General features: G+C 34.5%; 3 protein-coding genes across 3 annotated transcripts; all 3 read right to left on the reverse strand.

Moving 5' to 3' along the window:
• Window positions 1-378: 378 nt before the first annotated feature.
• Window positions 379-1,457, reverse strand: LOC110914611 (ATP-dependent DNA helicase PIF1-like). Its single transcript, XM_022159398.1, has 2 exons — window positions 1,329-1,457; window positions 379-1,284 (listed from the first exon to the last, which is right to left on the reverse strand). The coding sequence occupies exons 1-2, from the start codon at window positions 1,455-1,457 to the stop codon at window positions 379-381; spliced, it is 1,035 nt and encodes a 344-aa protein (XP_022015090.1).
• Window positions 1,458-1,769: 312 nt separating this feature from the next.
• On the reverse strand, window positions 1,770-7,905 carry LOC110914612. The gene is made up of 9 exons (XM_022159399.1): window positions 7,845-7,905; window positions 7,687-7,752; window positions 7,369-7,581; window positions 7,026-7,256; window positions 6,511-6,949; window positions 3,339-4,273; window positions 3,179-3,243; window positions 2,145-3,072; window positions 1,770-2,044 (listed from the first exon to the last, which is right to left on the reverse strand). The coding sequence occupies exons 1-9, from the start codon at window positions 7,903-7,905 to the stop codon at window positions 1,770-1,772; spliced, it is 3,213 nt and encodes a 1,070-aa protein (XP_022015091.1).
• Window positions 7,906-9,021: 1,116 nt separating this feature from the next.
• Window positions 9,022-10,833, reverse strand: LOC110914613. The gene is made up of 8 exons (XM_022159400.1): window positions 10,764-10,833; window positions 10,562-10,646; window positions 10,334-10,466; window positions 10,040-10,248; window positions 9,817-9,937; window positions 9,490-9,681; window positions 9,314-9,382; window positions 9,022-9,243 (listed from the first exon to the last, which is right to left on the reverse strand). Exons 1-8 carry the CDS (start codon window positions 10,831-10,833, stop codon window positions 9,022-9,024), a joined length of 1,101 nt encoding a protein of 366 aa, XP_022015092.1.
• Between the last annotated feature and the right edge of the window lie 2,981 nt (window positions 10,834-13,814).

Consider the following 13,814-nt stretch of genomic DNA (forward strand, 5'->3'; position numbering starts at 1 on the left):
TAATTTTTCTTATAGCAAAACCATTAACATATCATATACTTTCAATGCTTTAAATCATGTATTAATCATAATTAGGTTTTAACATAAGTAAGTTTCATGACCTCGAGAAGCAATGCCGGGTGAAAATCTAGTTTTATCTATTATAAGTACCTTTTAACATAAGTAGTTTGACTTTGGTCAAACAGCGTTTTAACATTGCTGAAACAGTGTTTTATCTATGATAAGTTGCTTTTAACAAAAGTAGTTCGACTTTGGTGAAACAGACTTTGGTCAAAAGCGTTTTAACATTGCTCAAACAGTGTTTTATCTATTATAATTAGCTTTTAACATAAGTAGTTTGACTTTGGTCAAACACCGTTTTAACATTGCTCACAATGATTACAAGCTAGTAAAAACTTCTTTGTAAACAACATTAGAAGTCTTATTTGTTGGTTTTCCATCACCGTCGAATATTAGTATTTTAACGCCTTCTCTGGTCTTGACCCTTGATAATGCAACATACAACTGACCATGAGTGAAGACAGGATCTTTCAAATAAAGACCAACCTTTGATAACGATTGTCCTTGACTCTTGTTAATTGTCATAGCAAAACAAACTGATAACGGAAATTGTCTTCGTTGAAATTGAAAAGGTATTTTTTTGTCAGACGGGGTCATATTAATCCTTGGAATAAAAACTCTCGTACCAATGTTCCCACCAGATATAACTTCAGCTTCTATAACTCGTTTACCAAGAAAAGTAATCTGAAGCCTTGTACCATTACATAACCCTTTCTGTTGATCAATATTTCGAAGAAGCATCACAGGAACACCAACTTTAAGAACTAATCTGTGATTAGGCAAGCCTGAAATCTTAAGAACATTCAAATTTTCTGTTGAGTATAAGCTTTGTTGAAAAGAATCAAGAATTTGTTCAGTTTGACATATACCATCAGAACTCAGATACTCTTTCGCATCACCAGGAAATAACGAAAGCAATCGATCATTAATTTCATGAACTACCTCATTTTTGGGTGCAAGAATTGCTCGCTCAGAAAAAAATCCAGGAATCCTAAATTGTTCAATAATTGAAGGATATACAAAGTCAATTAAACTTTGTATTGGGTCACAAATATCGGTGATTAGTAAATCATCTGGTATCTCTATAATGACGTCACCATCATTATCATCTCCAACGTTTCCTTCACCAATATCAATAAGCCATTTTACAAATTCTCTGATAGACTCCATATTCAAACTTTCAGCTCCAATAGTTAAACGCATGTTTTTGTCAGCCGTAAGAGTCTGCATTTTGCCCATATGTATGAAGAGCTTAAAGATGCACTAACAATTTCTTGTCTAGTACCATTAGGAATAACAGGTAGTATTTGTCTAAAGTCACCACCAAATACAATAACTTTACCTCCAAAAGGAATATCCGAACGAATACTCCTACCTTCCGAAAATACGTCGGTCATCGTCCTATCTAAAGCTTCAAAGGCATGTTTGTGTACCATCGGTGCTTCGTCCCATATGATTAATTGGGTTTCCTTTAATAATCTCGCAATATCACTATTTGGCTTAATATTGCACATTGAATCTTCTGTTAGATTAATGGGGATATGGAACCGAGAATGAGTTGTCCTTCCACGGGAAAGTAATAACGAAGCAATACCACTTGAAGCCACATTTAAAACTATTCCATTTCTGCATCGAACAGCTGAAGCCAAACTCTTCCATAAAAAGGTTTTTCCAGTTCCACCATAACCATAGACAAAAAAAGGCCTCCTTTAATTAAGCCCTACAACTGCTTCCATTATTTCATCAAAAACCGCTCGTTGTTCATCTGTAAGAGATTGATGCAACCTGTTAAACTCAGCTTGTACTTCATCTAGGTCATGTGACAGCTCTTCATTGATCAGACGATTAGAAGCATCACGTAAGGAATCGTCATCAGGGTACGGCATAGTGACAAACCTTTGTAATGATGAACCATTGGAAATTAAATAGTTTTCAATTTTCAACAAAGTAAGGTTCTTAATCTGATATTCAGGAAGCATTAAACCTAGTAAATCAAAAAATTAACATTATTAAATAAAAAATCAAAATGTAATATGTGAAATAAAAAAATAGATCAGAGCCTGAAATATCTGTTTCTTTTTTACGCCTATAAACAATATCATCAGCTAAGTATTTCCACGTATTATCCCAAACAAATTCTGGCCAAGATAGAGTATTTGACAAAAGCAGGGTAGCAAATAACGCTCGAAGATACCCAGCATGTCCTTCAAAACTTGCTTCTTTAATGGCCTCAATGTATTCATTGTCATCATCTAAGAGTCCCATCGCATAGCAAGCATCTCTAAAAGTCGGGAATAATTGATCGTTAACTGTACGTATCTCCTCAAATGATCTAGGCCCTTTAACTTTATTGAGTAGCATCCTCAAAAAATAAGGTTCGCCTAATGCAGGATATACAGAATGAATCCGGCCAACACACTGGTACATCTTATGTATCTGCCAACATCTATCTTTAAGTATCCAAACAAATTTGGAAGGAAACTCAACATAAGTCAGCTTTCTAGCATCTTCATTTGTCTCATTCAACTTCATCCATTGCACAAATATTGAATAAGCAATAGAAGGCTTGCTTAAAACATTATCAATATCGTCATCCGCACCATACACAACATTCTGTTGGTCGGGCAAATGAAAGGGAAGCCTCATAACAGCAGGATGCCTATAATGAACCTCATTAGAGAATATTCTCCAGGATGCCTCACAAGCTGAAATATATCTACAATCATAATACTCCTTGATCTCGTCTTTTGGCTTTTTTTTGATGGTTGAACTTGTATCATCAGAAACTACCGCAGTAGCAATATCAGGACCTTTGTTAATGTACTTGAACAAATATTTCACTGAACCGGCTTGATTACACCATTCAACATTAATGTGTGCTTGATATCTTTTCAAAAGTCTTTTGTTATAAGGAACAACATTTCTGTTGTCTAATCTAACACCAGATTTTATAACTGTATGACCTGAATCTCTTCTTCTGTACACAGGAAAACCATTTGAATCAATAGTTGTCTGTGGTGTGAATTTCTTCGGAAAGTTCAGGATCTTCTTTTTTATCGGGAATCTCAGCAGAAATAAATGGATCTATGTGATCTATGGTTGGAAGTTTGTGATTGACCTTCATGAATAAGCATATATGTGCATGAGGAAGACCACGCTTTTGAAATTCTACTATATAAACAACTAAATAAAAAGGAAAAATAAATAGATTTATTAGTTAATAACCTTGATTACAAAATATACATTAAAGGATAAGATGTGAAAACAAAATAACATACCAGCGTTAATCTCACCAAAATACTTAGAATCCTTCAAATCTTTGAGTAAGGAATCAAGCTTCAATTTAAACAATCGACACAATATGTCAGGCCTGTCTTCGGCTTTGATGGTTGAATCTTTTAGAAATCGTTTTACTTCAGGCCACTTAGGATTACACGCTGTAGTTATGAAGAAATCAGGGTACCCATACCACTTACATAAGGCCATTGCATCGAGGTAATTTTGTTGCATGAATCTTGCACCACCAGTAAATGAAGAAGGAAGTATAACAGGCTTTCCAGTATCTGTTAAAACTTCCTTACCTTTAGATTTATACTTTTGAAGATTCTCAAATGTTTCAGAGCGAAGGTTCGCTTGTTGCCTACGGATGTACTTTAGTCTTTTGCTCTCAATCATTGTGTACGCATCAACCAAAAACTGTTGTAACAACCTTCGCCCATTTAAAATTAAGGAAAAGCCATAAGTTCTATCTTGGATCCCATATGAAAAAAATTCTCTCATTGTGCACTTTGGTTTTATTTTCTTTTGTGTGGACATAAAATCTCTATGAGGAATATCAACTCTATAACCATCATCACCATATGGGAAAAGTAACGGATATTGCAGAGCAAGATACGATGGGTGTAATTCGCTAATTTGCTGCAGCATTCCCGATTGAGTCTCGACAACAATGTCACGATGGTCTATAGCTTTATCTACGTCTCCGACAACCAAAGCAGCAACTTCAGATGTGGTGGGTAAGTTATATGTCCTGCCGTCTTTTTCTCTTCTATAAATTAGTCGCAGACTAAGATTGGCATATGGAGATTGGAGAAAATGGTTTCTGACCATCCTATATGTCTTAACCAACATATTTTGTGAATCTAATAAAGCCCTCAAATACTCTATCATTTCAACATCAAGTTCTTTATCAGCAGGCGATGAAGGTTTGGTTCTTTTGTTGTTAAAAGAAAAAAAACAACAAAACATTAACATAACTAACTATTGTAATAAGTAGTGGATAGAGAATCAGTGATTAATAATTAAATGTTAACGAAAAACAGTTTAGTACTAAGTCAAACAGCTGATGAAAACCTTGTAAGCACTGATAGTAATTAAAACACTGATGGTACTTAACAACTGATAGTGAACTACAAATGGTTAACAACTGCTATTGTAATAAGCAGTGGATAGAGAATCAGTGATTAACAATTAAGTTTTAAAGAAGAACAGTTGTAAACAACTGTTGATACCAGCTCAAAACTTTTAGAGTATGTTGAGAAAAAGTAACATTTCAGTGGTTTGGTCTTGAACAGTGGTTTGGTAAACAGTGGATACAGAAGCAGGGATTACGGATTAAGTGTTAAGGAAGAGCAGTGGTTAACATTTGCTGATACCAACCGAAAACTTATAAAATATGTTGAGAAAAAGTAACATTTAAGTTTAGAGAAAAATGCAATTTGCGTCCCTGTGGTATGTGTGAAACATCAACTTGAGCCCCTAAATTCATTGTTTGGTTTTTTGAGCCCCTGAATTTATAAATTCATAACAGTTTGAGTCCCTCCATCACACTTCCCTCTGTTTGACTGTTAATGATAAACACATATAATCCCTAATTCCCTAACACCGATCACACTTCTCAAAAATATCTGAAAATCTCTTCTCCCAACACCGATCATCATCTTCATCTTCATCTTCATCATCTTCATCTTCATTGAATCTCCTCACCGACCATTTGTTGTTATAACAATCCAAGGTAAAATCACATACCTAAAACATGATCGACACTATGGTTTACCCTCTGTTCTTGTTAGATGCTTGTGTAACCCTATGTAACTTGATGTTTAATGATGTTTGATGATATCTCATTTTCACCACTGATGTTTTTACACTTGTTATCTGTATATGTTTTTGATATGCTAGAATGTAACAGGTTTTGTGTGAAAACATTGTTTGATTATTGTGGGTTTTTGGCTCGGGAATCAAAACAGAGGTTTGGATTTTGGTTATTATGAAGGTTTGTTTGTTATGTTTTTGGTTTTCTCTGTTTATTAATACTGGGTTTTTGGCGTTCATCTAAGATTGTTTTTGTGTTATAGTTTGTTTGAAATGTTTAAAATATACAATCGATTAAAACAGGGTCAGGTTTCTTAAATATCTGCTGTTAATGTTGAAATCTGGGTTTCTTAAGTCTCTGCTGTTCATGTTGAAATATGGGTATGGTTGTTGTTTTGTTTCTCATATAAAGTTGGTTAAAGACTATATGTTTTGGGTTCCTCGTATTGGTCATTTGAATGTGTTTTCTTCATATGAGATCAACTGTGTTTTGGGTTCCTCATATTCGGTTCATCATATATGTATACGTATATGCACTATGAATGTACTGTATCAGCCGTCTTACTATGGATGTTTTTATTGTACAGAATGGCTGTGGATGTAAAGATACGCAAAACACGAACTACGAAAACATTGGCGAGAATACTTGACAACCTCCTAGAAGATAGTGCGGTGCACATAAGGAAGTGATTGATAAGAACGATCAATTGCTTAAAGATAAGCTGATTGGTGCATATGAAATAATATAACCCCAGTGGAACATATGATATTAGCGAGCTTTGGAATTTCAAGGAAAATCGAAGAGCTACACTAAAGGGGGTTATCAGCTACATTCTGAAGTGCACCACTCACTCCTTGAGTTTTCATCACGAAGAAATTAGAAAACTCGTTGTATGATACGGTCTTTTGTTATCGAGTCTGTAAGTTCCGTCAAGTCTACCAAGTTGGATATCCTTCTATCTTTCTTGGTATGACGCTTTGTGTCCGTATTGTATGTTTAACATGATGCAAGTGTGCATTTATGTTGGCTTTAATTGTAATCATGAATTTAAATTGAATTTAAAATGAATAAAGCAAACTACTGTTAAGAGAAACTACTGTTAAGTGAAACTACTGTTAAGTGAAACAGCTGATGAAAAACTTGTAAGCACTGCTAGTGATTATAACACTAATGGTACTTAACAACTGATAGTGAACTACTAATGGTTAACAACTGCTGTTGTAGTAAGCAGTGGATAGAGAATCAATGATTAAGGATTAAGTGATGGTACTTAACAACTGATAGTGAACTACAAATGGTTAAATTTCTAGTTGTTCTTTAATAGAATAAATATGGAACTTAGAAATCTCTCTTACCTGAATAATGCCTGTCTATTTGTTATTTCATTTTCGGTATCATGTATGTATAGCTGACAAAACTTAGCTTCATTTCCAGCTGGAGGTTTGAGACTCCCCATGCAATGATAGTTTTGGCCACTGATACGGTATATAAATGGAGCATTGCCCTTGTTGATATTAGAATCAAGCTTTCCACCCATAGATGTAAAAGAGAACATAGAGTTGTAACGTCTTATGTTCTTCAGGAAGAACTTGCTTTTTGCATTGGAGGAAGAAAACAAATTTTGATAAGACGGATGTGCATCCTTTAAAGGCGGTAGCTGAACTTTACCATACCCACAACACATACTATAACATAGCTTATTTATAGTTAAACGACCTTTTCCACCTTCTGATGTCCATAATTTTGCACTACAAAGCTGACATGTAAGCACTTGGTCACCATGGTCCAAATAATCTGTTCACAAATGATTGAGAGTTATACTACAGGTGTAACACAACAAATGTCCTAAAACAATAAAATAGGTTAAAACATTTAGATATCCCTTTATAAGGATCTTCATCAGTGCACAAGAACACATTGTCTTGATCTGAATCCAAAGAGAGCATAGGTACAGGAGTATTATCACGCTTCTTGCGCTCGAGGTTACTTTTACCAGAAGACAGCCGTGTAAGCGTAGAGTTACTACCCAATATCGGTTGATTGTTACTGCTAATAATGCTAGAAGTAATGGAACATCGACGGTTGCTATCTAGAGGTGTACCTATGTAAATGCCGTTATATGAACATCCAATATTAAAACATTTATGTTAGTACCAGTATGTGGTTTAGTAATGTATTTATCAAAACAAATAATAAAGAAACAAAATACAAACCCGGTGTAGTTGAAATTAAAGAACCAATAGCATTTCTAACTGCTCGACACGCAATGGAGTACATATGTTGATCCGTAGTATCAGAACATTCGACCAAATTTGCATTGTCAGAAAAGATGTTACGAACATTCGTTGATGATGACGATGCATTCTTTGATTCCTTATTATCAAGTATTAATTTTCGAAGCTTACGCCTTTCATTCGGTGAAGTAACTAAATAGCAGAGAAAGTATAATATGTACGAAACACAAGAATCAATCCACTTAGAAACATAAAAACGAAAAAAGTATACTTATAATCAAATTCATGAGCTATTACCATTTGTGATATATGAAAGAGGAGATCTGTTAGAGATATCTGAAACAGGAGTTCTCATAAGACGACCTACAAAAAAAACCAAGTAGAATTATGATTTCAATCTGAAAGCTGATTTTGATTTGGGAAATGATTAGTTAAGAAGTTATAATTTCACTTACTATGTAAATTTTGTTGAGATGAATTAGTAGCTGAAGAAGATGAACGTGAATTCTTTGACATTGCATACATGAAAGAAGGAGATGCTTTCAAAAGAAGAAAGAGTAAAAGATCAGGAACATTAAAAAAATAGAAGAAAACAGTGGTTTTTAAATTTTGAATTACAATATGTCATAGTTAGGGATTAACATAACCTCAATAAATTATAATATTTCATTTTATCATTTTCTAATTAAAAATCATTTTATGAAAAGCAAAATAGAATTGTTTCAAATTATTGAATTAATTATTCCAAGCAATCTATTAAATTGATAAAAAACTTAACAACAAATTTTGTAATCTTTGTGGAATGTAAATCGGATGTTCATCGGTTAGGTTTATGGTTTATTTGTATATGATTTTTAAAATAAAATATTATTATCTTTATTTAATAAATAATTAAGTTAAACGGTATTTTTTTCAGTTATCCAAATAAACCAAACGAAACAAATAAAATAAAACATGGATCGATAAACCGAACAAAAAACCAAATAAAATGGGTTTGAATTTACGCTTCATACTTGGTTAGGATTTTTCTGAACAACATACTTTGAATGACTTAGACAAAATTTGAAGTATATAAAAAAGCTATTGAATGAGATTACTTAAATAAGTTAATGGGAGAAACAAGCACAAATTAAATATTTTTTATAAAGTGTAACATATGACGGATACTTATTAAATCTTAGTGGGCAGGGATAACAATAAAAACCAATAAAGAACAACCACATCCACTGATAATCCTATATAAATTATGAGATAAGATAATAAGATTAAAATTGCTTAAAGATTACAAATGTTTGTAGATAAAAAAAGTTGTTATTTGGGTTTATACAATATATATTATAAATTGTTGCTCCTATTCATACACATAAGTATTAAACATAAATATTGACTATTGAACATCTCAATATTTATTTAACATTATAAATTATAATATGCAAAGAAAGGTAATAATCATTATAATATTAGAACATAACAGTATAATAAGCAGATAAGTTTTCAGGAATTCAAAACCACACAATCAGTCCAAAACATAACCCACCAAACACCTAAAAGCAACAAAACGAAAATCATAAGTTCAACATGGCAACATCATATGAAATCAACACGTAAATGTTTTTGAAAATATAGAAATAACTATTTCTCAATCTTTGGAATCAAAAGCGTCGAAACACCAGCATCTTCATCCTGAGACAGTTCATCACTGATGCGGCGCTTTATCGAGGAGCAACCTAATGCATCATCAACATCGAACACTTCACGAATATTACGTTTTGTTTCATCAGAAGAGGGATTCTTAGTGCCTACAAGTGCTTGGGATGCAGGTGTAACATTGTCACCACAGCATGACATCTCATCCTGATATAAAAAGACAATAAGTACTAACATTTCAAAAAATTTAGTACAAATAACCAAATTATCATATTACCTTCATAAGGTCAACAGGAGTAGACACACTGCAGGAATCTGGAACCTCCAACGATTCGGACTGTTCATGCTTTAAGTACATAATACACAATAACATAAAATACATACAATGGTATAAATCTATTTCAAAACGATATGACTATGAAATTAAAAGAATGACATAATGAAGATTTAAACCTGGTTAAGATTGAATTTGGCGCTGAGCACGGCAAGGTTCTCATCATCATTAGTGGCCATTGAAATACCATAGTTTTCAACCTGATGCTCAATGTTATAGTCTTTAACACTTATGATGAACGCATACCTCTTTCCAATCAATGTGTCAAAGATCTTAGGATATGGGTTCGGTATCTCTCCAGAATTAACAACCTATGATTTTATAAAAATTAATATAAATTACAATGAGCAGAATGATTCCATAATTGAGTACATACAATTTTATAAAAATTAATTTTAAGTTATATTTACTACATGGCCATATAACTGAATGCATGTATTTGTTACCTGATCTTGGATTGAAAGTAACTCTTTGGCAGTTTTCTTAAGAATCTTGTAAGCTTCAAAATCAAACAGTGTCAATGACACAGTACCGGATGAGTCTTGAACCCTAATAGGTATCTTGAACCTATCAAAGTTAAAAACAAATTTCGAAAATTAGTATTACTAATAACAAAAGTGTGGTTCATATTAGTATTTAGTATAAGGAAATAAAACTGTAATCTCAAACCGCAGAATAGAATAGATGTCGACTCCTTCACATTTATCATTTGTACACACCAACGATTTTGCATGATCAACATCAAATGAACCATCCGCATTTTCTTTCTTTACAAATCTTTCCTCCACACCTGACTTACAGTGGTTACAACCATTGTAATACCAAAGTTTATCAGTGCATATAGTTGTGATTGTGCCAATAACCAAAACCTTCTTTGTCTATCAATATCAAACAAAAATAATAACACTTAGAAAAGACTATAAAAAAACTCAGCATGTAGAGTACTTATAAGAAAATACACACCGTTGATATGGTTCCAAGGAAACCAATAAGCATGAAATCAGGGTTATTAAGAAACTCATCTTCAACACTTGAGATAACGTTTGAACCAACATGCTCATTTGATGAAGATGAAGCAGAAATTTTCTCTACATACCTAAACAGATTCATGTGATCAAATTAAAATGTAAAAAGTAAATGTAAGTACAAAATAATACTGTTCAATGTTTATATGCATATTACTAACTATACCTCTTCCTAAAAGAGGATATCTCTTCAATGTCATTGTCAATAAAAAGTCTGCTAAGCTCAAACTCGTTTTCAACTCCACACTTACCTGAAATAAAACCAAATGTAGATCAATATAAATAGTGTCAAATTTAAAACATATAAATAAATATAAAGATAAATTACTAAAAATAAAAAAAATAAACTAATTATGTTTAAATTGTACCTTTGTAAAGGTTGACCATACCAAAATGACAAAGGATAACAACATATTTCTCTCGTTTCTTATCATTCATGTAAGCAAACATGTCAATAGCAAAACTGTGACAACCCGAAGTTTCAAGGTTAGTACCTTCGGTATTGTGATCTCCCTGTTCTCGTTTAATTAACTTGTTCAACACGTGACCTTGTTAAATGTGCTAACGTATATTGTAGTTGAGTGTGTGTGCGTGTATAACGAGTCAACTTCTATGTCGTGTGTATGTTGAGCCGCAAGACATAATTGGGCCGTGATATGTGTGTGTGTGTTAGTTTGTTTGAAGCCCATCTATGTAATGGAGATTGGCCCAAAACCGGAAATGTGAATCTTTAGATCTCGGCCCAATCCATTCGTGAATTAGCAAACCTAGCCGGCCCAACCACTCCTCTTTCTTTTACATGTTCTTATATGTAGGTAAAGTATTATGCACACAACAAAACAAAACCCTATTACTACCCCTTTCTGTGCGGCGGTAGCAGTAAAAGACCCCCCCCCCCTCTTGTGACGTCTCCTTAGCGGATCGGATTACCGGTTAGTGATTCCTATTGTTGGCTTTGTTTTGATAATTATGTTTGTGTGTGTATGAGACCTTGACCGCATGACTATGATATGGGTGATGAATTAGTAGTATGTGAATTGTTAATATGTTTAGGGTGATGAATCTGTATGCTTCATGTTCGAATTAGTTGTTATGTTTTCATGAGGGTACAACTATATATGCTCATATTACAACCTGTTTATGCACACTAGAATGATTAATAAATAAAGAATAAAGCATCAATTAGTTATTCTGCATGACAGTGATGTTGATGTTGTGCTTTTGTGAAATCCCATAAAGTGAGATCTAACATATTGATTAGGTTGATTAGGTTGTCAGCCCCTTTACTCACAATTGTTGGTCCAATTAAAATTTAGTAGTGCATAAGATATTTAGATAAGAACTTAAAATTTGCATGTGACATTGTCGGTTATTCAGAAAATTTAATCATTAGAGACTTAACAACTTGAAGGTCCAATTGAGGTTTAAAGAGTGTTGACCTTCATATGATATCTTGATCGATTCACTTAACAGTTGTCAACAATTGTCTATTCACTTTAAAACGTTGCATCTGATAGAATATCTTAGTTCATGATACTGTTGATAATGTTAATTAACGAGGATTGGATAACTCACCAAACTACATGGAATATGATTGTGAATTGTAAATTTGTATTATGAATGTGAGAATTATCATATGTTTTATCAAGTGTGTCTCATATGCTTAATTGGATTACATGACTAGTGGTGAATTAAACAAATGGGCCGCGCCCCTCTTCCTGTGGGTCAGTGTTGGGCCTTGGCCCAACCGGCCACATATGAGAAGTCATGCCACCCCCTACATGGACCGAGTAATTTGGGGAGTTGCTTATCGGTTGGGCCGGGTAGTGTAACAGGTCACCATATGCGGTGGAGCCCAATATGAACTGGGCCGCACTGCTACGTGTTAAGTTGGCCGCACATGTTAGTGGGTGGTATCAACTGGGCCGGTAACCCGGAGAATCAATAGAATGATGTGATATATTAACTTGTGTAACAAAACGGCCTAAACTTGTGAATTGATATGGTACATGAAGTCACCTCTTGTGCATATGTTCGAGATGATGCTTTATTTGAATACTTGAAGCGTGAGGTATAACTCTATATGTGTAGCACCTAGTATGAGAACGTACTTTAATGATGGAATTCGTGTTTGGTTAATTGATATACCATGTCTAGTGATGAATGTTAACACTTGTATTCGTGTGCACTAGCTGATGATTAAACATGAAATAATACGTGTTGTGCTTGTACGCAAACTGACTGTTATGTGCAACTATCATAGGACTTGGTAAATCACTGTTGTTAAATGAGTAATAAATTCTACCGAGCAAACCAAAGGTGAGTTGACTACATTCGAGCATGCGCCCCACTGGTTGGGGACAGTCAGTGGGTATCCCGTGGAGGGATAAGTCTTTTGGGTAAAAACATGTATATTGGTTAATATTCTCACCTGTCATTCTTGTAAGTCCCTTATTATGTTACCTGGAGGGTAACGGGTATTAGTTGGTAGCGCTACTTAGGTTTGGCACCCTCACACCGCTCCTAGATAGGACGGATGTGAACTAATAACCCAGTCGGGGCCCAGTACTAGATAGGAGTACGTGGGAAGGGCAGTCATGTATTTCATGAGCCGTCATGTCCGGAAATGAGATATTAACAATATTACTTGCATTTGTCAGTGAACTGTTTTACATACAACGGGTAACATACGTTTTCAAAAACTGTGAACTCGCCAGCTTTGTCTGATACACTTGTTACATGCTCGCAGGTCGTTAGGTACTTGAGAACAGGAACTTGCTGGCTGGAGGGCGTGAGTGGTCATGGTTGCATTGATGGGTTTATTTATCAAACATTTATTTACTATGGTTGTCTGGAAAGTATTTACATTATGTTACGTTAACGCTTCCGCTGAACTTGATGGTTTTTTTGAATTACTTATGTTTGGATTTTATTCATGGTTGTAAAACAAGGTCTCGAAGGCCGAGTACTCCACGAGTACTCGCTACAAGGTAGGCTGCCGAGGCACGAGTACTCTTCGTTTAGGCAAATTACTCCCCGAGTACTCTCCGCCTATGCCGAGTACTTCCCGCGTACTCCCGACTCCGACTAGGGAGCGCCTAGCGACTTTTGCGACCATGATTTTATTACTATTAAATGATGAAACTTTATTTTAAACTTATGGATTCAATGTAATTGGTGGCTCATTACTAGTGGTCACACGCCTAACGGGGACACTCCCTAGCTGGTAATTTGAGGGTGTGACAGTTTGGTATCAGAGCCACTGGTTATAGAGAACTTGGTTTTAAAACGTTTTTATAAAACCAGACTATAACCGAACAGATCCGAAATCGACCATGACACTCAGCTCCAGACTGCAAGGTTCGTTTCTCGTTTACTACTACATAGTATATCTTGTGTTTGCTTGTGAATAACATCAG

This window comes from Helianthus annuus, chromosome 17 (assembly GCF_002127325.2).
Source record: "Helianthus annuus cultivar XRQ/B chromosome 17, HanXRQr2.0-SUNRISE, whole genome shotgun sequence".
NCBI classification, from domain to species: domain Eukaryota; kingdom Viridiplantae; phylum Streptophyta; class Magnoliopsida; order Asterales; family Asteraceae; genus Helianthus; species Helianthus annuus.